This window comes from Hippichthys cyanospilos, chromosome 15 (genome assembly GCF_059441005.1).
Source record: "Hippichthys cyanospilos isolate Australia breed blue-spotted pipefish chromosome 15, RoL_Hcya_1.0, whole genome shotgun sequence".
In the NCBI taxonomy this organism is placed as follows: Eukaryota; Metazoa; Chordata; class Actinopteri; order Syngnathiformes; family Syngnathidae; genus Hippichthys; species Hippichthys cyanospilos.
In genome coordinates, this window is record NC_142383.1 from 15,619,949 (window position 1) to 15,645,000 (window position 25,052).

At 38.6% G+C, this 25,052-nt stretch overlaps 2 protein-coding genes across 8 annotated transcripts in view; both read right to left on the reverse strand.

The window, feature by feature from the left end:
- The window catches only part of pdlim5b (PDZ and LIM domain 5b), a 41,604-nt gene extending 28,020 nt beyond the window's left edge, over positions 1–13,584 (reverse strand). For both annotated transcript variants that reach the window (XM_088435529.1, XM_088435527.1), the window contains exons 1-2: positions 13,502–13,584; positions 6,257–6,362 (exon numbers count right to left, since the gene is read on the reverse strand). In XM_088435529.1, the coding sequence (XP_088291655.1) occupies positions 6,257–6,355 (99 nt within the window). In that variant the 5' untranslated portion in view covers positions 6,356–6,362; positions 13,502–13,584. The remainder of the gene's footprint in view (positions 1–6,256; positions 6,363–13,501) is intronic.
- A 1,847-nt stretch (positions 13,585–15,431) lies between these two features.
- The window catches only part of opn4xa (opsin 4xa), a 38,071-nt gene continuing 28,450 nt past the window's right edge, over positions 15,432–25,052 (reverse strand). For 3 of the 6 annotated variants that reach the window (XM_088434769.1, XM_088434770.1, XM_088434768.1), the window contains 9 exons: positions 23,961–24,096; positions 21,082–21,215; positions 20,125–20,328; positions 19,101–19,272; positions 18,577–18,738; positions 18,393–18,500; positions 18,154–18,331; positions 17,252–17,370; positions 15,433–17,166 (listed from right to left, as the gene is read on the reverse strand). In XM_088434769.1, the coding sequence (XP_088290895.1) occupies positions 17,260–17,370; positions 18,154–18,331; positions 18,393–18,500; positions 18,577–18,738; positions 19,101–19,272; positions 20,125–20,328; positions 21,082–21,215; positions 23,961–24,094 (1,203 nt within the window). In that variant the 5' untranslated portion in view covers positions 24,095–24,096 and the 3' untranslated portion in view covers positions 15,433–17,166; positions 17,252–17,259. Of the gene's footprint in view, positions 17,167–17,251; positions 17,371–18,153; positions 18,332–18,392; positions 18,501–18,576; positions 18,739–19,100; positions 19,273–20,124; positions 20,329–21,081; positions 21,216–23,960; positions 24,097–25,052 lie in introns of those variants that run through there. The other 3 variants (XM_088434771.1, XR_015867930.1, XR_015867931.1) reach the window with 3 other exon arrangements.

The following is a 25,052-nucleotide window of genomic DNA, read 5'->3' on the forward strand; positions in this document are numbered from 1 at the left end:
AGCAGCCAACTATAAATTCTGCTAGCAAACTTTATACAATTTACACAGGTTACAGGTTAGTCTAAAACTGAAAAAAAACAAGCATAAAAATGCCTGAAATGAAAAAAAAAACCTCATTTAATTGCAATTACACTTCACAGCAAAAAAACAAAAACAAAAAACAAATGTGACTATTTCACGCATTCGTCAAGAAGAGCAATAAAACAGACGAGGGAAAGCACGTCCTTGGGCCACATCATTCGGAATGTTCCTAATCTTCCCCGCCGCGGCACTTCCTGTCTCTTGCCAGCGAAAGGACGGCATGAGGAAAAGGGCCGCGCTCACCTCGCAAAGCAGAAATCATGTAACAGGAAGTGCTTTGCGATACGAGCGGAGATGCTTGCGCGCCGTCAAGTCCGCCAAGATGGATGGCCTTATATGGTAGAAGACCCGCTGCCTGACATGATGTCATAGCAACGGGAGTCAAAGCAGATTGACTCGTGGTAATTATATAATAAATGACCAAAGATGTATTCGTAAATCAGAATGTTATGTTAATGTTGTTTGTTCTCTCTCTCTCTCTCTCTCTCTCTCTCTCTCTCTCTCTCTCTCTCTCAAATCTGAAGAGGCCGAACGCAACAATACAGGGGGCGCCAAAAACGCCGTCATTCAAATGTCCCAATTAAGAGCTCAGGAGGGTTCAAGGCACGGTTGTCATGGTTTGACGACAGCCTCTTATTACTTCAATGAGGCCCTTGGAAAAGCCGCCGTGCCTCGCCGACTTTAAACAGGAGCGCTTAGTCAAATTGCCATGACAACACAAACAAAACAACACAAAAGCCGCGCAACCCCGCGCTTCCACACCGATCACTCCGTAGTCCGGTCCGAAACAAGCCAGAGGATATGAAAGGACTTGAGCGGAGTCCCGTTGCAAGACCAGCCAATCCGGAATCCTTTTTTTTTCCCTCCCCTGAGGTGTTCTTTATAACACGATGTGTATTTGAGCTTATGTGACAAGAAAGCTAAGACACTCTGCCATAAAAGCAAAAACAGTTCATTTCATTTCTTTTCATGCAAGTCGGCCAACTGTTGGCCAGTTGAGCTCTAATAGTCAGCGGTGGCTCATTGCCGCTCATTCCATGCGTTGACAGGCAGACAATTGCAGTTAATCAGGCTGGAAAAATTAAGAGCCCTATTTATAGACTGGGTAGAGTTGCTGTGCTGCGAAACTTGTTTAACTCCAGGGGCAAAATAAACTTGGCCTTAACCCTGTAAACTACCCGATAGCGCTTTGGCAAACATCTAGCGCTCTCACTCGCGATTCCAGTGTGCCACAAGTAACCGCATCAAATCCTCGGGACGTACTTCCAGTTTCTTGAACGAATTCTAAAAATTCATCCGAAAACGACTCTCTTCACAAGCATGCTAAAAACAAGTCTTGCTTAATGAGTTCCGGGGAAATCGCTGAAACTGGAAGCGCAGATATCCAAGTATGGATACATACTAATGCGGAGGCGGTAGCAGCAACCACTCCATGGCCATTTATTTTGGCTATAATCGAGATTGAAAGCAGATGACTTCGACATAACCTCGGACACTAGACAGATCATAGTGGGAAGCCACTAAGTATATAGTTGTATTAGCAGGCATGGTGACTAATAGCGCAAAATCAAGAGATTCCAACACCGTGGACAAACACACATCGAGCCGTTTGGCAGCAGGGCTAACATACAAGCTATTTAATTCTGTGCTTTTCCTTTGGATTTTTTCGAGAGCCGAAAGTTAGGTCTCGCCATCATACGGTGATTTGATTTGGTTTCGGGAGCTTTACAAGTTATAAGTGTCTGCAATTATGGTAACAGTCAATTTTACGGCGGATAAAAACACTGTGAAAAATGTACTTCAAACAAATTATGTACAGTACATGATGTATTTATGTATAATCACGCTGAAACAGTTATCTACATATACATAATTACGCATATAGATATAGGTATGTACTGTATACATATGGACACAAATGTATACACAGAAAAATGTTTATTTTCTTATTTGTCAGGGGGTTGTACGCAATTAACTCATCTGTACCTACCCACTTGATGAAATCAAATGGAGTAAATTCAATGCAAGATTTCTTTCATGCGTGCATGCATAGATAGAGTACATAGGAAAATTTTCAACCGTATGTCACTGGCTATGCAGTATGAGCACACCACATGCACTGAATCTCTCACATCAAATTCGGAAAAAGCGGAATAGACTGATTTGTTGTCTTTAATACATATTTCCCGTAATAAGCTAACTCAAAAGCTAACTTTTAAGTAACATTTAGGTAGAAAAGCGCTATATAAGCGAAAGTCCATTTACCATTTCAAATTTTACATTGCTGTTGTGGAAGTTCTATCACTAGATTTGCTAAAATCCCACACGGCATCGTGCATTGAATGCATATTTTTCCAGGAAATTTCGCACAACCTCAACAAAATTTGACTTTAATAATAGCGCTACACGTAATCTGACCTATGGAATCCGGGCATCCGGTGATCACTAAAAAAAAATACGCATCATGCAGCAACTTGACTATCATAATCATTTTTTTTGTTAGTATAGTAAGTGAATATTTTCAAATCCCTACAGTTATTGAAAGTTGAGTTTGCATATTTTCCCAGTGGAAACGTACAGAATGTAAATAACCTAAACCAGCACATAAGAGTTTAAAGCAGAAATAATAAGGGCCGTAAATCATCCATGCCATACTGTGGGTTCTCAGCATCCTATTCACATAGCCAATGCACATATGTTTATGATCAATACTGACAATATGAATCAATGTCTCGTCATGTTGCGACACCACACTCAGTATCGCATATGGCGTACGCGATGTAGTCCACCTCAAGGCTACAAGGGGGACGCATCTGTGGTTGCCCTCTACACAACCGGCCTTACATAATTCAGCGTACATAATCAAGCGCTGGTACCTTGTGGCGAATGACATCATAAATCCGAGGTAAAGACAGAGAAGAATCAACCCATGCCCGTGCTTCATACCGCACCAAGAGCAGGGTCTATTTTGCATCAAGGACCGTGAAACAAGCTTGCGGCCAAACAATTTTCTCCTCGCTCATCAAATACAGGAAGTCGATGGATGTTCAAATCAGTGGCAGATGTTTCCGGATGTCAATTATAACCTTGCTTTCTGGACACATGGGTCACGGTTGACATCGTTTACATTTCTGTTTGTAGCTGGGATGGATTTTTATCCCCCAGATTCAAAATTTAACCGGTCTTTGATTATTTAATACATTCTGGGGGCCTGAGTTTATGTCGAGGAAAGAATATTATGTATTCGTTTAGAATTAGTAGAAACAAGGCCTTAGTTATTACTATTAAGCTTCCTCGCATGTTTAGCACTAAAACTGCTGCTATCCTAGTATACAACCAAAATTAGAATTATTAATAATAAAGGTTATATCACAAATTATTGCAAAAAACTAACGATACCTTTACATACATACTTTGTAAAAACGGGTACATTTGTCTCAGACCAAATGTATTACCTGTGGCGTTCCACAGGAGTCAATCCTGAGACCCTTATTGTTCAATGTGCGCATGCTTTCAATAGGCCCGTTAACTCATTCAAACACAAAACTATTTTTTTTTTTTTTTAAGAGTCTGGACATTCAATCCCAGGTTGTCTTCTTTTAAAAAGAATTCAGGTGATTTGCTAAAGGATTGTCTAAAAATAGCTCTCGTACGAAATGAATTATGTTGTAAAGTTAGCAATTACTTTGGATAATTAAGTACTGAAGTAATCCATTGCTTTATACACTAATCATCGGGGTAGAATTTGCGGGTTTAAATAGCTCTGGTTACGTGTAGACAAGACCTTAGACAAACGTCTCTCAAAATTGTTTTGCATTCTTCTGTTTATGTCTCATGTGGGGGTAGTATTTCAGATAAGAAAAACAAACAAGAGGAAGACTCTTTCCTGGCAAAACCACATTCACATTCCCTGTGAGGAAAATATGCCAAAGATTGGCATGCAAAGTCTTCATGATGAAAAAAAAAAAAACATCAAATGTTTAACATAACAGACACCAGCTCCGCATTCTTGCCAAGTCAGCTGACTGATATTATATTTAACCCGCCGGTAAAACATGACATAGTCAATCCCAGTAAATATCACAGCCGGGAGTCACGTTCCTGACAACTCGTTAACATTTTATGAGTCGTGTGCATGCCGTGCGTGATAGCGGCGCCGGTCAAACTAAATACGCCGTCAATCCGCACGTGTTCCTTTCTAATGACATATCGACGACAGGAATGCCGCTACTAAGACGGGCATGCCGGCGTGCCGACGCAATGTCACGCATTCCGAGTTTATCGTGGTGGAAGCGGGACGTAAATAGACCGGGCAGCCGGGCCGGCGACTTTGTACCCAAGCAGATGGCGGGAGCTCCTCAAAAGAGTTGTAACCGATGCGGCCGGCAACAAATAAACGGCTGGCGGCCTGGGCTGCCACACCGAGATTACAACTTCATAACAGGAAGCCGTCAACTAAATAACACCGCTCGTTGCCGGGATCGGATCCTCCTTTCGTTCTGGGAACAATCGAGCGCGTTGCACTTCATGACCTCACACAAGCGACAGAAACAGCGCAACTATGTTTAGGATAGGCAGAGACCTCTCCCTTAATATTACTCGAAAACCATGCGGCCCCTACGGTAGAAATAGTTATTACTCAACCGCAGCAGCTTTCTGAAGTTTCCGTCATATGGAAAAGTTGAGAACCGGTACTTAAAGTTTACAGTTTTTCACTGCGGGCCAAACACCAGCAAGATTTGAATGACCAAAATGATAGCAAACGTAGTTTCGTAGGAGAAACACATTATAGTTGGTAAATTACATTGCTATTGAAGCACTTCTAGCGAAACCAGACCATTTTGATGGAAAATGTAGTACCGATACCCAGGTTTCAGAAATTGACCAATATCAGGCCCTATTTCAAGGTTAGGATATTAAAAGAATGGAGAAATAGAAAAGTTCGACTAATTTTATGAAATTTTGAGAAAAATGTCATACCGTAGAGATCTTTCTAGTTTTGGAATCAATGCCATATCAACTGAGAAAGACATTCTTGAGACTCGAAAGTATCAAGACCGAGACAAGATCCCGATACAAGACAAAGACTTTTGTCGACCGAGACTGAGAGAAGATCAAGACTTTGAAAAGTCAAGACAGAGAGAAGATCAACACATTTAGAGGTCGAGACCAAAACAATCTCCGTGACCTTTGGTGAGTGAGACCATTAGAATCAAAGAGCCTTAATAAGGGTTCTCGAAAGCGGTCTTGAGACTGAGACCTTTAAAAAGGGGTCTTGAAAGGGTTTGAGACCAAGACCCTTAAACAGGGTCTTCGCTATAGTCTTGAGTTAGAAGGTTTTGACTATGGTCTCAAGACCAAGACCCTTAAAAAGGCGTTTTGACTATGGTCTCCTGATCTAGACCTTTAAAAAAAGTTTTGACTGTTATCTCGAGACCGAGACCCTTAAAAAAGGGTTCTGACTGTGGTCTCGAGACCTTTAAAAAGGGGTCTTGAAAGGGTTTGAGACCAAGACCCTTAAATAGGGTCTTCGCTATAGTCTTGAGTCAGAGGGTTTTGACTATGGTCTCGAGACCAAGACCCTTAAAAAGGCGTTTTGACTATGGTCTCCAGATCTAGACCTTTAAAAAACGTTTTGACTGTTATCTCAAGACCGAGACCCTTAAAAAAGGGTTCTGACTGTGGTCTCGAGACCCTTACAAAAGCGTTTTGAGACCGACCTCAAGAACATTATCTTTCTATAAAATGACGTTGTTGTTTTTCCCCTTATGTATCAAAAGTATCTTGATATCAGGACTTGAAGTGACTAAAAGAGTGGAGTACTCATACTGGTATCAGTCTGAAAAAAAAGTGGAAGCAAACATCCCAAATCCCAATAGAAAATAATAAAATAGAATGTAAAGAGATAATTACTTTATAAAATGTCAATTTTTCTGGAAGTCACAAAAGCCGTAGTGCTCAAAGTGTGTTTTCAAAGGGGTGTGGCTTAATATTATGGCTAGTCCAACCCCTAGTCCTATTGATGTTCTCATTTTGTGTGTTTTTTCCAAGCTAACGTGTCAATTGTAGGTCATGGTACCACGGTACCACTGTACTCGCTGTATGTCACACACAAGCGCAGCGCGGACGAGCCACAATCCTGAGAGGTTATCCGGGAGGCATACCGGCTACTCACCCTCGAAATGGTGAGGGGAAGACCAAAGTCCTTGCCTCCTTGTAACCTGAAGCCCCAAGGAGCCGAACCGGCCAGGGTGACACTGTAGTTGCTGCTCATGATTCACCTGCGAGACACACAACAAGATTTGATTAGCTAGCAGACAGAAAGACATCGGAATACTCGACCCATAAGCGAGAGACCGAGGCCAAAAAAATATCACCAGATGGTGTTAAGTTAAAGTAAAAATGTTTTTTAAGAAGTTTTTGGTAGGTAAGACATTAAGGAACAAAAACCTTGTTATATGCAACTTATTGGCTAGCGTTAGCTTGAAATGTTGGATAGCATGAGCAAAACTATAATGATTTTAGCCTGAATTAAAGGTGTTATTTTTTTTAACCTGTTTTTGGTTGGTAAGACAAGAAGAAAAAAGAATCTTGTTACATGCTGCATGTAGGCTAGCGTTAGCTTGAAATGTGAGCTAGCATTAGCAAAGCTATAATGATTTTAGCCTGAATTAAAGGTGTTATTTTTTTAACCTGTTTTTGGTTGGTAAGACAAGAATAAAAAAGAATCTTGTTACATGCTGCATGTAGCCTAGCGTTAGCTTGAAATGTGAGCTAGCATGAGCAAAGCTATAATGATTTTAGCCTGAATTAAAGGTGTTATTTTTTCAACCTGTTTTTGGTTGGTAAGACAAGAAGAAAAAAGAATCTTGTTACATGCTGCATGTAGGCTAGCGTTAGCTTGAAATGTGAGCTAGCATGAGCAAAGCTATAATGATTTTAGCCTGAATTAAAGGTGTTATTTTTTTTACCTGTTTTTGGTTGGTAAGACAAGAAGAAAAAAGAATCTTGTTACATGCTGCATGTAGGCTAGCGTTAGCTTGAAATGTGAGCTAGCATGAGCAAAGCTATAATGATTTTAGCCTGAATTAAAGGTGTTATTTTTTTTACCCGTTTTTGGTAGGTAAGACAAGAAGAAAAAAAAATCTTGTTACATGCTGCATGTAGCCTAGCGTTAGCTTGAAATGTGAGCTAGCATGAGCAAAGCTATAATGATTTTAGCCTGAATTAAAGGTGTTATTTTTTCAACCTGTTTTTGGTTGGTAAGACAAGAAGAAAAAAGAATCTTGTTACATGCTGCATGTAGGCTAGCGTTAGCTTGAAATGTGAGCTAGCATGAGCAAAGCTATAATGATTTTAGCCTGAATTAAAGGTGTTATTTTTTTTACCTGTTTTTGGTTGGTAAGACAAGAAGAAAAAAGAATCTTGTTACATGCTGCATGTAGGCTAGCGTTAGCTTGAAATGTGAGCTAGCATGAGCAAAGCTATAATGATTTTAGCCTGAATTAAAGGTGTTATTTTTTTTACCCGTTTTTGGTAGGTAAGACAAGAAGAAAAAAAAATCTTGTTACATGCTGCATGTAGGCTAGCGTTAGCTTGAAACGTGAGCTAACATGAGCAAAGCTATAATGATTTTAGCCTGAATTAAAGGTATCTTGTTTCATGCCTCATGTTGGCTAGCATTAGCAAAATTAATCATGGTTTTACTCTGAGTTAAAACTTTTTTTTTCACCAGTTTTTTGATAGGTAAAACAAAACGAGAAGAAAATCTTGTTACATGCCGAAAGTTGGCTAGCGTTTGCCTGACCTATGCTGTCAAAACATGTTTCTTCCCAATGTTGAACTGAGCAACAAAAATGCTAACCTGACTCATATTACAATTGTTCACATGAGTTTAACAATTTATCTGGAACCAAGAGTAAAAAATGTTTATAATTGTTATTGAAGTTTATTTAGACATTTTTTTTTACAATAAAGGGCTAAGAATCCTCTCACAAGACTTGAAAAAACCTGAATCCCTGTTAAGCTTTCGTTTACATTAGGATAATCTCAGCCTGATTATCTTAGTAGCTGCTCAGCGAACCAAACGTGGCTCACAAGTGTCAAAGTGAAAACCATTTTCTATGATATTTTAAAGTGGATAAAGCGAGCCAAAATGCAATTAAATATCTTTTAGTGAGAAGGATTTGGATTCGGAATGGGTTGGCAATCGTATCTTCTTCCTTTCTAAAAACATTTTGGCTTCCATCTCCAATGTGGTCTAGACGTTATCCTGCTGGCTCTAGTCTGCATCCATAAAACTCGTTTCTTCAGCCGATGAAGAAATTGAAGTCCCGATTGAAGACACACCGACATGCCAGCGCTCGATTTTGACTGAGCGCAAGATCGAAGATTCGCATGGATAATCTCCTAAACGGAAAAATAACGATTTTCTCCCGATTATGTGCCAAACGTGAGACGTACGTTCACCGCTCGGATATTTCACGCGCGATTAAATTTCACCGGTTTAAGCCCCGGTTTTCGCCATGCGTCCCCCCCCACTGAAAATCGCAAGACGATTTTAAGCGCTGTCACATGTTAGCGCTTTTCTCGTTGCGGGGTCGGGGAAATAATTGCTTTGTCATATTTTGGTTTGTAATACACCGGGGCGTGACTTTTATGACGGCGTCCGGCCGAGAGCCGGCGTGAAATCCGCTAACACAAATCAGAGCGCCGCGACCTGCCCGACGGGAAGGGTGGAAGCCGACATGAAAACATGACATCGAAAGCCGCGTCGTTAGCGTAATTATGTGGAAAGAGGGGCAACGCGGGGTCAGCTCGTCAACGTAAACATGGAAAAGAAATGGGAAACACAAGTCCCTCGTCCTGCAAAACTGTTGCAGATTTGAAACCTGCCCGGGGCTATTATGACAAAAAAAAAAAAACGGAGCGATAATGCTTTCAACTAAACGGGGTAGGTAAAAAAAGCGCTAAGCTAACAACGCGGGGATAACATTTTTCACTGGCAAACTTATTCGAAGGAGTTTAAAAGTTCATCTGAGTGTATTTGCAATTTACCGTAATTCTCCAAATATAAGACGCACCCGTGTATCGGAATGTAAACTGGTTATAAATTTAAATCTTAATTTGAAGATGACATTTTGGTATTTTCTATGTTACCGTGTGTAAGACACTCCGTAAAAATTTGAGCTAAACAGAATAAATCTCATTTTCCCAAATCCTTGTTTATAGTTTTACAGTTCTATATTCGTTGGGGGTTAGGTGTGTTTCAGATTTCCCACCTTGTGAGCAGTCAGGGAATGCAGCGGCAGCGTAACGGTTAAATGCGTTTGAAGCTGTTGAATATTTTTCCGTCTTCTCTAACTTCTTAATTGAATAATCTGGAGACATCATAACATTTACTTTTTGTTTTAATAATATTCCTACGTGTGAACAAGGATGGACTCGGACGGCGGTTCGGCCTGCTTGCTTCTTTCATTGAAAATATTAGCTAAGAAGAATTGCTGTTAGCTGCACAGCCAATTGACCTTTTTGCTATCCCGTTATGGAAATTATTGTATTCTAAGTAAGAATACGACCGTTGGCGCAAATATGCTTGACTTTATTTCAAAACATATTCAAATTTATATGTACATATGCATATTTGAAAATACATTGGAAGGTACTTAAAATACGTTTCAATACGAGTCGATAGGTTGAAGAAACTTGCTAAAATTTGTGGGCATAGTATTTTAAGTATCATTTATTAGATGTAAAATCAAAAATCCTCTATTTTGGCTCGTTTAGGTTTTTTTTCGCTTGTTTGTTTATACATTTTAAGGCATCTTTCAATGACAAAGTCAATGTCCAACAGATTTTTCCGTGAGTGTAACAAATTTGTGCCGGCTATGCTAAGTGCGTCAAAACATTAGTTTTCATTACCGTGTGCAAACTCTGACGAGTCGTTGTAAAACAGGAAACTAATAACGCAACTCCTCTGACAATTTGACACGCCCTCTACTAGTTGCCATGGTAACAATACTACAGTTTTAGTAAACACTACACTTATTTCCAATCAATTCAATTTAAATCCGGTCTAAATGAGAAAATCCCTAGATAATGTCCACCAAATTACAAATTAATTTATTGCTGGTGTGCTGGTGTTTTTTTTTTCTTACACAACTGTGAGACATGACCATTAAGGGACGCGAGAAAACTATACGAGTTATTTGCGGTGGAGTCCTGCATTTATTGCATTTCATAACCAATTGGGACACTTTAAATCTTGATAAGAAGTCACGTATCATTTGACATACGCCCAAATATGGAAAAGACAAACATGGCGCTCATGTCTCTGCTCGCTTTGCAGCCACGAACGGCATCATGTGTAGACATGATTGGCCACGCCTTTGCAAAGTAGATAAAAGGGGGCGGGGCAGGCCGGGCCAGTTCCACTCCGCTTTTCTGGCTACGTTCCATTTCAGCCTTATCTCGCCCAATGCTACTTTACCGCACTTCGTATTTCGGCACTCTCACGCTCATATAAAACAGAGATTAAAATGATTACATTCACGATATGTTATTCAAAAATAAATAAAAAAGGCCCAGCCTTGTATGATAAGCTTCACGGCTAACAGTGTTTAGCTTTTGATAATTGAGATTGTTGAACTCGTTCCTTCACAGAGGATAAAGAATATATGAGTGTGGCGGTACTGTACAAAAATGAATGAATAAATAAAAACCCTGACAAATAATGGATCGAAAAAAAAATGAACCAATATATCTCATTTAAAAAAAAAAAATTCCCGGAGCCGATACATCTAGATATTGATTATTAGTCATTCAGGCCAATAATTGGTATTTGGAGTCGATACATTTACTTTCAGTTAAATGAAAAATAACACCTAAATCTAAATTTTTGCTGAAATCTATTTAAGCATATGTTTTTTTAAAAACCTATTCCTGATTTTTCTTTAATGTATTATCGGCCCTCAGATTTGGGGGAAAATATCTGTCAAAATCCTGAATATGGACCCTGAGAAATTGTCAGCCCGATAATCGTATTATATCTCATACAAAAACTTCAGCCAATCAGATTTGTGTAAAATCTTTAAGTAGTTCTGATAAACTGTTTGTCTACAAGAGTTGCTGCGTCATTTGTGTTCAAATATCCTTTGCTTTAAAGAGTTAAGGCCAAATGAAGCTTCGCGAAGCACCTGTGATATTTTTCGACTCATATCGATGACCCGTTTGTTTTCAAACAGGCAGTGTTTTTTTTTTTTTCCTGCTGCGATAACATTTATGTTTAAACCAAGTGCACCACGCAGAGGAGTGAAAAAAAAAATCACAAAGGCTTCATGAAGCTTCATTTTCCCCACCAGCAATAAACATCGTCGCGATCCTGCTTCCGATCGTGTCCGATGGCTTCCCGAGTTCAACAAGCAATCCTGAAATTTCCCGTGTTTTTCTGAACCTTAAAAATATTTTTCTTACCCTTAAATAACTATGTAAATCAGAAACGATCCAAATTAAAGTCCCATGTGTCTTTCGGCAGTTTATTAAAGTTCCAAAAAAGCCTTCAAGCCAAGTCAAACAATTTTTATTCCAAGTGCTGTTCGCATTAAAATCTTGCGGAAAAACTTGATGTATCGATTAGAAAGAAAGCGTCTTTCGAAATTTTCTGTGGCTGATCTCATACGTACGTCGGGCACATTCCACAACATGTCAGGTGGCAATACGGCATGCTTACGCCATTGTATGTCCTCACAAGGTTCATTTCACATTCCGTTTATGACTACTACACGCTGCGGTTTCAAACAGAACCGGCGCCGCGCGTCTTTACAACCACGGCCGACCCGACCCGACCTTGTGTGACAGCAAACCGTCAGAGCGACCATTTTTGGCAGCGATACGTGTTGTTTATTACCTCTAGCTGGTCTGGTGAAGGGAGGACAACGTGTTCTAACCTGAATTTATGAGACAGCTTTTTGTACACACGTTGATAACGGTGATGTATTGAAGCCAGATTCTCAAATTCAACATACTTGTGCCAAAATTCCATTGAGTTAAATCTGAGCAGAGGGACCATTGACTCCACGTCGTTTAACTGATTTTTTTTTCCCCCTCGCCGATTGGTTTGTGTCCACTGTTGTGTCCATTTTGTGTCAGGAAGACAGCAGATTATTTGCATAGAACACAAACAGATGAGACAACATTGGAAAGACTAGGATGTCTTCTATTAAGCAAATTGGGATGTTTTAGGGTAGCTCAAATTAATCAAAAGATATAAAACAAAACAATTTGATTATAGTGGGAACAAATTAAAATGTTGGTTCCCAAGAAAATATCGCAGGGTTGAGGGGTTACGTTCCTGAATTCTAAATAAGGATATTTGTCCAATTTGCGTTTTCTGCTAAATATGCATTTTATGTTCAAATATTTTATGCTGAGAAGCTGAAATTGAGGACTTAACTCCAAAAGTTTGCTTATCAGGAGTTGTCAAATAATTTCAAGATTAACGATCGATTTATCGATTGACTCAATCGCAGAGACGTTTGTGTACATGTTTGCAAATTTATGGTCATTAATGGAAATCCTTAAATAAGAGATTGAAGTCGTTTTTGCTTTTGTTCCATTTTATTTTTTGTCTTTCTTTTGTTAAAAATTATAAACATCGAGAATCGTGTTTTTGTTAAAAAAAATTATAAACACGTCAAACACGTGTTTCTACTGATACTGTTCAGACTTAGAAAGGAGGAAAAATATCAAGAAAACTTGAGGTAAATAAAGCTGCAATAAAGTTTTGGTCACAAATGAAAATCCACATTAAAGAGTTTGAAGTTTTGTTTTTTTTTCTGCTTTTTCCGGGGTGGTGGGGGGTTATAACTAAAAATATATAAATAAAAATATCAATTTTTATTTGCTAGTCAGACTTATAAGGAAGACAAACGACAACAACAAAAATATAGTGCGATAAACCTGCAATAGAAAAGAGTCATAAATGAAAATCCGCGATAGGGTAAAACCGCAGTAACCAAACCACGATGTAGCGAGGGAACACTGCACTTTCTGTTCAAAAAGTCACTCCTATCATTTTTATACGAAACCATAACGAATAGCGATATCTTTAAAACAAAATAACATTCGTAAGACCAGACACGTGTAGCCACACCCCACTTAAAAGTCATGAGACAAAGTCATAAATAAGTCTCTGTTTACTTGTTTACGGAAGGATTTACTTGACACAAGTCTTAAATTACACAACAAACCAAATTAAAAAAACTTTTGTCACAGTAACACCAAACGCCAATAGTGTCGTTAATTTCGCTTATCCTTATCAATAAAAGTCATTCAAAGTCATGAAGGCGGAACGTAAAAGCGTCCAAAGAGGGGACATGAGTATACAATCTTCCCCGAGTATGACGCGTCGTGCCCGGCTTACCTTGACTTGAGAAGCCGCTGTCCACCGGTGCTCAATTTGGGAGAGACGCGTCCGCTCGCTCGCTTCTCTCTTTGGAGGGTAAGTGAGCGGAAGTGGCACTTCCGGGAGGAGGGGCGTACCAACTTGGCGGAGAGGGGAGGGGAGAGGGAGAGGGGTGGATTTCTCCATTCTCGGGCGACACTCGGAGGCAGGCTGAGGCTTGTGGCTCCGTGACTATTGAATTGTTTTATCTTGTGAGTACAAAGTATAAACTGTGTGCGGGAATATGTTTGTGAATACGGGGTCATTCTAGAATTTTCACCCCCCTCTCCCCCAATCAAGTTTTTAATAATCCACATACAAAATAGTGAAACCTACCGTTTCTGAGTAAACACTTGTTTTGAGACCAAATCTAAAAAAAATACAAGAGAAAATGATGCTTGAAAATAGTTTTCAAAATACGAAATAAGTCACTTCTTGATTGGAGAAGTGTAACTGCACGGAAGTGTAATTTCAAGAAGTGTAATTGCACATCTACGGCACTAGGTGGGGCAGTGGCATTCCCACTGTCAACGAATCTGGTCAAAAATATAACACATACTTGTGTCATTAACATGTTTCTCTTTCCCTTGTTTTCTTTTCCGAAATTGTATAATTAATGGCATTTTCCTTTAGATTATTGAAAGGGCAATTTAACATTTTCCATCCCAAAGACCCCAACATCGTGTATCTCCACATGGACTCCACAAGAGGGCGCACGTCCATAAGAACCGTAATGATAGACGAGTCATACTCATACAGTAATCAACAAAAAATAATATTTTTTATCATTAATATTTAGGTACAATGTTCTCTTGTGTGGCTGCATATGTGCCAATAAAAATCATACATTAGCAGCTTGTAAAGTTCCCTTGTAAATTTTGCTATTGGCTCCTTTTTGTTTGTATTCATGTGACTTCACAGTGAAAAGCGGCATTGAGAATGCAAATAAAAAAAAAACAATAACCCTCCTGTGTTTCTACGCTTAGATACAATATTAAATGACTTGGTTAAACAGTGCCCTCTAGTGGTCACCTTAAAAATGTGCATGCAATAAAAGCGAAACGCGATTTAGATTTCAGATTTTTTTTCATCGTTTGATTTTGGAAGCATAGTTAAGCGAGAGGAACGTGAGAAAATATTCATGTCCGTCCGGGAATATGATAAACTATGGTGAAGGGTTTGAAACATGAAATAAATGTGAATAAAAGCCTGAAGAACTATATGAAATGAAAAAACGTGTGTAATACGTTAAACAGTGTTAAACAGGGTTAAACAGTGCCCTCTAGTGGTCACCTTAAACACGACTTAGATTTTAGATTATTTTTTCATCAAGGTTTGATTTTGGAAGCATAGTTAAGCGAGAGGAACGTGAGAAAATTTTCATGTCTGTCCGGGAAAATGATGGTGAGGGGTTTGAAACATTAAATAAACCGGAATAAAAGCCCGAAGAACTAAATGAAATAAAAACAAAACGTGTGTAATAAATGACAAATGAAAGTCAGCTTCTTAGAATTCCTTCTCCCCGCGCAGACTTTTCTTGACTGTGTTTTGTGACTGCAAATGTGTTTTTAAAGCTCAGGGCTGCAGCACAGTAGATGGGGATGACATGTTTGCCCGGGGCTGCCGGCCGGGTCAGCTGCTTTGAGCAGGCATGTGAAGCATGTCAATATATGGTAATAAAGTGACGGCAAGCTCAGCCAGCTGCAAATTCCCCCAGTGCAAAACTATCGAACCGTTTCTTGACGTAAAGCGCTTTGCGGAAATGATTACAGGCACCTCTTTATTTCTTTTTTTAAATGATATAATAGAAATGAATATACACCAGAATTGACGTTAAAAATCAATTATTTTGTCAATTAACTGCCAGATAAAAATCGATGTTATTAATTTATTAATTTTATGTGTATAGCCCTAAATAAGTGAATTCATGAACGATTTTTTTTTCCATTTACTTCCTTTTATTAAATAAAAGAACATTTTAAAAAAAGGCAAACATATTTTTAAATGACTTTGGTAGCTGTTTTTTCCGTTGTGTAAAAAAAAATAATAAAAAAATGTTGAGTATTGATTTCTAAATCGAAAAGCAGATTTTAAAAAAATGATTCAACACAATGATAGTCTGCGTTTATGGAAGAATAAAGAAAACAGAGAATATTAGGAGTCAAGAGGCTGAAATTTTGAGCTTTTGGGCAATTTTATGTTTTTGAAATGTAATCGGTTACCGAAAATCATGATCGGTTCATTTGGTAATTTAGTAGCTGTTGATTAATCAATGATTCCGATTTTAAAAAAAATAACTCAATTTTATTTAGAAGATGGCACATTTTCTCACAATGACAATTCAAAACGTGTTGTATTTGTTTCGTGTTTTGGTCCGTAACGTCACAAAAAGCGTCACAAAAATCGGCAAAAATTTCTAAAGTGAAAAGCTAATTTAAAAAAAATAATTCAACACAATGATTGTCTGCCGTCCGTACAGGACGAAGGGAATTTGAAAATATTTCGAGGTTGAAATTCTGATCATTTTTACGATTTTATGTGTTTGAAAGAATTAATCGGTTAATTATCGGTTAATTTGGTAACTAAGTAGTTGTTGATTAATCAATGATCCAGATAAAAGAATTAATACATTTTATGCAAAAAAAAATGGCACATTTTTCTCAAATTGACAATCCAAAAACTTTTTTTTGTTCGCTGGTTCGGTTCGCAATGTCAGAAAATCGGCAAAAAATTTGATGATTGTTTTCCAAAGTAGAAGCAGAGGTTTTATTTTGATTCAACACAACAATAGCGTGTGTTTATATAGAAATTAAAATAAATAATTGAGAGGCTGAAATTTTGAGCATTTGGACAATTTCATGTCTTTGAAACATTTACTCAATTATCCAAAATAATTATTGGTTAATTTAGTAATTAATTAGTTGTTATTCAATCACTAATTCAGATGAAGAAAAATAATTTACGCTCTTTTATTAAAAAGAAAATGCCAATTGTTTCTCAAATTGACAATTCCAAAATTTGTGTTTTGTTTTGTTGGTTGCTGGTTTGGTCCGAAAATCGGCAAACATTTGGATCATTTGGAATGTTTTATTTTGATCCACCACAATGATTTTCTACTTCCATACGGTGACTAACGAAATCTTAGAAAATTTCAAGTCGAGAGCCTGAAATTCTGAGCTTTTGTCAATTTTACGTCTTTGAAACGATTAATCGTTTACCCTCAAAAATGATCGATTAATTTGGCAATTACAAGTCGAACGTATTACCTTTTTATGCAGCGTATTTGATTGTCCATGCTTTCGATGTACTTTTAAATTTACAACGGATGTTTTTTCGCTAACTCCGAGACTTGCCTTTGACAATCCAGGCTAAACCTTATAAATCAAGTGTTCGTTTTTTTTTCCCGCACAATCGGGCGTCTCTGCCTCGATGGTGTGGGAGGGACACACTTCAGCGTCGTCCAAAATGTCCGGCTGGACGGGAACCCGCCTGACTTTCACGTCTCCTTCCGTCCGGCCCTCTTTGGTTCATGTATACCCGCTGTCTCCGGTCCGAAGACCGAGTCTTCAGGCTCCGCCTCCTCCTGGAGCGGAACCGTGACTCGGGTCACATGTTTGGAGCGCGCTTGGCTCGAGGATAGAGGTCTAGGATTTCAGTGGGGATCTTTGTTTACGATCTTGTGACTGGCATGAAAAACGATTTCATCTCGAGTTTGAAGACGCGTTTCACCTGCAGGATCATTGTGGTTTTTTGTCTTGGTTTGGATCCTTAAGCGCTCCGAGGGAATAGCTGGGTCTGGTACAAGGGTTCTGGTCCATTGGATCCAGCTCCACGTCACTCCAGACCTGCTGCACAAGGAAATGATGGGCACAATTCAGAATGTGTTTTCGATCGTCGTCGGATCAGCGTTTGCATCAATTGCAGGAGGCTAACCACCAGAGGGGGCTGTTACTCCTTTTTTTTTTTTGAGAAGAGTGAAGGCAAAAAGAATTATGCAAAATGGGGAAAATTACTGACATAAATCATGCTCAAATTTTTTATTAGAGGATAAGATAAATTAATAATATGTTCTATGTGCCTCCACGAGTCCAAACGTGATATTCAGATGAACCCTCCTGTTATGTTTGTTTACGATAAACAGCACAAATGTCTCCGGGTCACTTTGACCCGAGTTGAATTTAGTCACCCAAATGTGTTTGAAACATGCTCGAATCCAAACTATTTTAATCAGAGCAATGTTCATTTTTCTGGAGATGCAATGATGTCTCTGGGTCAATATGACCCGAAGGTCAGAAGTTTGCGATATCTCTTTATTTGTGTCCACTATTGTGTCAATTTTGTCTCAGCAGGACAATGAAAGTTACTGGCATTTCACCCAAACATTTGAGATATCATTAGAAAGGCCCGGATGTTCTCAAATGAGGACTGGAGGACTTAGTAGTGTAGATCCAATGAGTCTTTTTTATCAGTTTCAGACTAACTTGTAACCTGGATAAACACTGTAAAATTATTGTGCTAATTTCCTATTTTGACTATCATTTGTTGCAATTTTAGAGCATTTTAGAAAGATCACCAATCGTGAATAGTGAGTACGCGGGGGACTACCGCAATCGTGACAGAGCCTAACTCACAGTATCCATCGTGGACAAGGACGAGGAAACCTGCAGAAACTTGTTTTTGGACACAGACGATTGTCTGCTCAGGACCGAGTCCCTGAAGGAGGTCTGACTCTGTGACACTGACATGGCGTCCCTCCGGGGGGCCTGGGCCAGGAAGTGGAGACAGGGGACTTTTTCAGCGAGAGTGTCCCTGTGGAAGTACGGCCATTATTGGCTTTCCACATCACATGACTTAAAAATGGCGCTCTCACCTGTATTTGGAGTGAATGATGGCGTAGATGAAAGGGTTATAGATGGCCGAGGCCTTGGCGATTACCGCCGGGACGGCTTTGGAGTACGGGTTCAGGACGCTAGCGTATCTGAAAGGCGTTTTTGGCATCTCAGAACCGGTAAATCGGTAAATCTTTTTTTTTTTTTTTTGTCTTTTCTAATTACCCGGCCCAGGCAATGAGGGTGACGCATGCGTAGGGCGACCATGACAGCACGAAGACGATGATGACCACGAAGGCAATCTTGGCTAACTTCCACTCCGTCTTGATGGTCTGCTGCTGAATTAGAGTTGATTTCCTCACCTGAGAGCCCAACTTCTCCACTTCCCTAGCACCAAGAAGAACATTCGTAAAAAGTATGCAGCCATCATTCGGCTCATTTTTTTGCTAGCTTCAAACGCAAGATGCTAGCGCTATACGGTCTAGCTAGGGTCGAAGTTTTCTGTCAAAATAAACAAAGAAAATTTGCGTTTTTTTAAATTTGTAACGACCACTTTACCTTAATGTTAGCTTAATGCTAACACATAATGGAAAACGCCATAGACAGGCTAAAGAATAGCATCTGTATCACGTTTTTTTTAATACTGTAACCAAGTTATTCAAACATAAACTAGTAGCGTCCCAATGTGATAGTAGCGTCGTTCCGTAACGAATGACGCTAATCACGCTTGCTAGCTAAAAAAAATTCACCTGCTAGCATGCCGCGTAGCTAGGAACATGCACAGATAGCAGTAGGAGATGATGCCCAGCGGGATGAAGAAGACGAAGCAGCATAGCATTAAGGTATAACTTTTATTCGCCGGTGTCGATGTCACGTAATCCCACGTGCACGAGGTCATCAGGCCTTCTGGTATGTAAGAACCTTCAAGACAAACATCGTCAAATATTTAAGTCCTTCGCTACCATTGACGGCTACAGACGTCAAAAATCCATTTGGATTTTGGCCGTTTTCGGGTCATTTTCATCCACATCATTCCCGCAGTATTTTAGTCAAGGGACTATTTCTGGTTGTATACTATTTTGAACTTGTTACCAGGTGAAATTTCAGCTTCCTAGTTGTTTTTTTTTTCAATGCTTTCCCCTTGATATGAAATGATTTAATGTAAAGATCAAAGGGAAGACACAATTATGCTGTATTTTCATCATTTTTGGGTCAGTTTCTTCCACATCATTCTCGCAGTAATTTAGCTAAAGGAAGACACACTCTTGTAAGTTTCATGCCATGTTAAATTTTGATATGTTGTCACCGCCTGAGTGTAATTTCAGCTCTTTTTTCAATTCTTTTCATTTGATGCGAAATGCCTTTGATGTAAAGATCCAAGGATTCACGGTTCAAATGAACACTTGTGCGGTATTTTTTTTCCTATCCAGCGATTTTTTTACATCAAAGGCATTTCATATGCATTAAGAGAAGATACTTGGAGATGAAATTTCATCCAGATGGCGACAACATGTCAAAGTTCAAAATGACACAACTAATTAGTGAATAAAATGACCCAAAAATGGTCAAAATAGAATAATTTTTTCCAATCCTTTGATCTTTACATCAAAGGCATTGTCCGCAAAATGAAGCATTAAAAAAGACAGGGAGCTGAAATTTCACCCAGATGGTGAAATACTGCGATGTGGAAGAAAACGATCCAAAGATGATCAAAATAGTGCACGAACAGCAAGTGAAAAAAATGGATTTCAAGCGTAAAAAAAAGTGACGTACTCCAGCCGAGAAGCGGCGCCAGACTCCAGGCCAGAGAATAGAGCCACACCAGGCAAATGATGAAGCAAGTGCGCCGCTTGGACGTCCACCGCAAGGCCCGCAGGGGCTTGGTGATGACGATGTAGCGATCCATAGAGATGGCGAGAAGGTTGATCATGGACGCGATTCCGAATAACGCTCCGCAGAAGGCGTAAATTTTACAACCTGCCCAAACAGCATTGTCAGCGCAATAATGGACGCTTCCATTTCCATTTTCATCTCCAAACCAAAGTAGTTTTCATCACAGCATTTTTGTAACCCTTAAAAATTACATTTAAAGGGGGATTAAATATATATATATATATATATATATATATATATATATATATATATATATAGAGAGAGAGAGAGAGAGAGAGAGAGAGAGAGAGAGAGAGAGAGAGAGAGAGAGAGAGAGAGCGAGAGAGAGAGAGCGTGGACACCCTAGGTGTAAGACATTAGTTTATTTCTTATTGTTCCTGACAGGAACAGTTTATTTGTTCCTTTTCAAATTAACGGCAAATTAATTGGAACATGAGGAAATCTATTGTTAGATTGTGTCAGTATTTTTTATAATGCTTTGCCCAGTTTATTGAGGTACATGAGTGAACATGTTTTTATTGCATATATATATATATATATATATATATATATATATATATATATATATATATATATATATATATATATATATATATATATATATATAGAGAGAGAGAGAGAGAGAGAGAGAGAGAGAGAGAGAGCGTGGACACCCTTGGTGTAAGACATTAGTTTATTTCTTATTGTTCCTGACAGGAACAGCTTATTTGTTCCTTTTCAAATTAATGGCAAATTAATTGGAACATGAAGAAATCTATTGTTAGATTGTGTCAGTATTTTTTTATAATGCTTTGCCCAGTTTATTGAGGTACATGAAGTCATGACAATAACACATACCGGTTTCGCCAAAAATCCAACCCTTGTAGAGGGAGTTGACAAAGAAAATGGGCGACTGCGTGATGGCCATGAGGAAGTCGCTGACTGCCAGGTTCATGATGAAAAAGTTGGGAGGAGTCCGCAGCTTCTTGTTACTGAAACACAAATCGGGCGAACACATTTTCAAAACAAACGGATCTTTGTCGTCTAAAGTGGGCGATGGCACTGAATGAGTCGAAAAGGATTGACTGGGGGTCCGCAATCGTGAGGGAATTCAAGACCTCTGCGCTATTGTTAAGTGAGCCACTCTGGGAGAATCCAGTCCACGTTTTCTTTCATCCCGCCCGAGTGTTTTTGTATGTTGAGCTGTCAGGCAAGCGGCTGGAGACGTTCCGTCCCCCCGGAGGATGCGACTTAATGCAGTCTCGGTGTTGTGCCCGACGCTCTTCGGGGTCCCATCGACCGCTCGGCGTTTCAAAGCTTAACATCAGTCAAACCTTAACCCATTGGCCGCCGGCCGGATTGTCTTTACGTATCGATGAAGAGCGGTGACAAACTTTGCGTTAAATGACCGTCAATTTCAGAGGATAAGCCGCTACTTTTTTCTCATGCTTTGAGCCCTTGACTCCAGTGGGACATATCTGCGGTTTATTTTTTTACCAGCCAGCAGGGGGCAATCTCTGGGTAAATAAGGGGACACAGAAAAAGATATAAAAGTAAAAAAAAGATATTTTAAGCAGTAGGGTGGAAATGGGACTGAGTTATGAAATATATAAAACAAAGAACCAAAGAAATAGAATGTTCTGGGTTTTGGTATATACATTTAGGTTGTTTATGTATTTGTTGTCTTTATTAGATGAATAATTAAAAAAATGGCTGTTTTTGACGCAATTGACTGAAAGAAGGAGGTAACCAACTTTTCGGCTCATTTATTTAACCCGCAAATTAGGTGAGATTAATAAACAAAACAACACAATATTTTCAGAATAAAACCTCCAAAACAAAACATGTAATTTTTGTAAATATTACTACAAACATATATTGTAAGTATTGTGCATAAAACATCTAAATTATATATATATATATATATATATATATATATATATATATATGTGTGTGTGTGGTATCAGTGCTTGGTATCGGTACTCATGCTAGTATGCTAGTGTATATATATATATATATATATATATATATATATATATATATATATATGTGTGTGTGTGTGGTATCAGTGCTTGGTATCGGTACTCATGCTAGTATGCTAGTGTATATATATATATATATATATATATATATATATTTGTGTGTGAGTGGTATCAGCGCTTGGTATCGGTACTCATGCTGGTATTGGTCTGTAAAAAGCGGTATGGAATCTCCCTCGGTCACTACAGTCACTTTATTGGACCTCATTGGATTGTTGACATGCGAGTGAAGTTGACTGCACATGCTTGGCACGCCTATTTTTTTTTTTTTTTTTAATTGATTTATGCAATCCTGTTAGCAAATCACTTTGTCGTTTCCGACTATCGAATGGCCGCCGGCCTTCGCAAAGGCCACCGTGTGTCTGAGCTTGTGACGTCGCTGAAGCGCACCGAATCAAGAGCAGCATTATTGTTATTTTTTTCGTTTCTTCAAATCTTCAACTCACATGAATTTTTCGAAAGCAGACGGACGCTACAGTGGCGTATTTGTTATTTGTAAGTCTGAGTCCCGTGGTCGCGAATTGAAAAAATTTAACATGAAAAAAAAAAGATTGTGTAAGACAATGGTGTCCAAACTACGGCCCGGGGGCCATTATGGGCCACTATGCATATTTTAGGGGCCCGGCCTGTTTAGATTAAAATGACGTTTTGACATTAATTAAAAATATCTGGCAAGGCTTGATGGTGAAACATTAAAATCTGGAGTTGAAAATGTTTTTGACTAAAAAAACAAAACAAAACAAAAAAATTTATATAGACCAGTGGTGTATTTTTAGTATATGCCACTCATGTGTCAATTTTGTCTCAGCAAAACAATGGCAGGTACCAGAAATCACTCAAACATGTGAGACATGAGAAAGGCCATGATGTCATCAAATGAGGACACCGGGACTTAGTGGGGTAGATTGAATATGTCAAAAGATATAGACCAAAAACTGCTTTCCAAGCTTTAAGGGAAGCAATGAGTACGGCAACGTAATACAACAATATGCTTACTTGATTTATTTATTTATTTTTAATCAGTGAGGAATAAAATACAGAAAAAATACAAAACATGGCCCTTATGACTTTATATTTTTCTATGTACGGTCCTCAGCGCGTGGACACTCGATGTAAGACATTAGTTTATTTCTTATTGTTCCTTTCAGGAACAGTTTATTTGTTCCTTTTTAAATTAACGGCAAATTAATTGGAACATGAGGAGATCTATTGTTGGATTGTGTTAAAGTCACTCTTTAGCAAAACATTACATGACTTTATTTCATAACATTTTACACAGATTGTCAATATACAGACGGCACTTTTTAAAGTATTTTTTAGAATGCTTTGCCCAGTTTTTTAGGTACGTGAGTGAACATGTTTTTATTACATATGGCTAAATCTCAAAAACTATTGAGCACATTTTGAGCTCAGTCTGTTCAAGGTCTCAACACGTTTTATCGCTCGGACAAAAGACTCAAAATCATGTAGGATTTGTATTGGGTTATGATATTTTCAATAACCACCACAATATATCGCTGAGATTTGACAATGTAATATCGACATTTCTACATTACTGACAACCTTGGTCACATCCTTTGTTTGCGTATAATTAAATGCCTTCGTCCCTGTTATTGCCACACTAGAATTTGAATGCAGCCTTTATTAAAAAAAACATAATGGACATAAAAAAAAAAAAAAAAGGAAATGATTTCTTACCAGAAAAACGCATACATGACCAAGGCATTTCCGGTCACGCCCACCGTTCCGATCACCAGCACAAAAAATGCGACGATGTAGTGAACGTGGTCCTGGACGTCCACCTGACGATAAAAGCTGTGTTGCCGGTCCATTTCTGGAGTAAAAACACACAAAATACGTTAATTATTGCGCAAAATCGTATATTACGGCTGAAAATTCTGAGATTTTCTCTCCAAATGTTAAAAAAATAGTGTATAAAAATTTGACTCCTATTTTGTTGTACTTTTTAAAAACTGTTCCAGTCAGACTTGAGTAAAAACTATACATGTACTTCAAGCTGGTGTTATGCTAGCTCTATGCTAACTTAGCGATTAGCTTTGCCATCATGTAACATTTTAATGCTAGCAGTCTAAATTCCTGATGACATTTACAAATGTCCAGGTGATAGTTTTGAACAATATTAGCTATTAGCTTAGGATTTAGCTTGACATGCTAAAGCTAATGTAGCCTAGAGTTGTGCTAGCCTCCTGCTTTTGTTGTGCTAAGTTGTGTTTTTCAAAGCAGTTGCCGTCACACTTGTATGAATGTGATGTTAGCTCTATGCTAGCCCACTGTTAGCTTTGCCATCATGCTACATTATAATGCTAACACGCTAAAACCCTGATGAACTTTACAAATATCCGAGTGAGTTTTGTGCTCTATTAGCTATTAGCTTAGAAATCAGCATGACAGGCTAATGCTAATGTAGCCGGTAAAGGTGACCTGGAGATATACTACAATTTTGTTTTTTGTTTTTTTTAAAGGTGGTTCAAGAAAACTGTACTTTTTGGTATCAAGCTCAAGCTGCTGAGATTTTTACTCTGTTAACCTAGCTAAACTATTAGCTTTGCCATTATGCTATATTCTAATGCTAATACACTTAGAAAAGATGATATAAACGTAATAAGTTAGCTTACATAACCGCGGCAAGTGCAATTTGCACACCTTTGCTATTCACTGTGTTTTGATAAGGTGAAAAATGCTAATTTTTACTTCACAAAATACTAATTTAGCCTCAGAAACTGAAATGCGAAGCCACTTGTTTCAAACCTTGACACAGCTCCATAATTT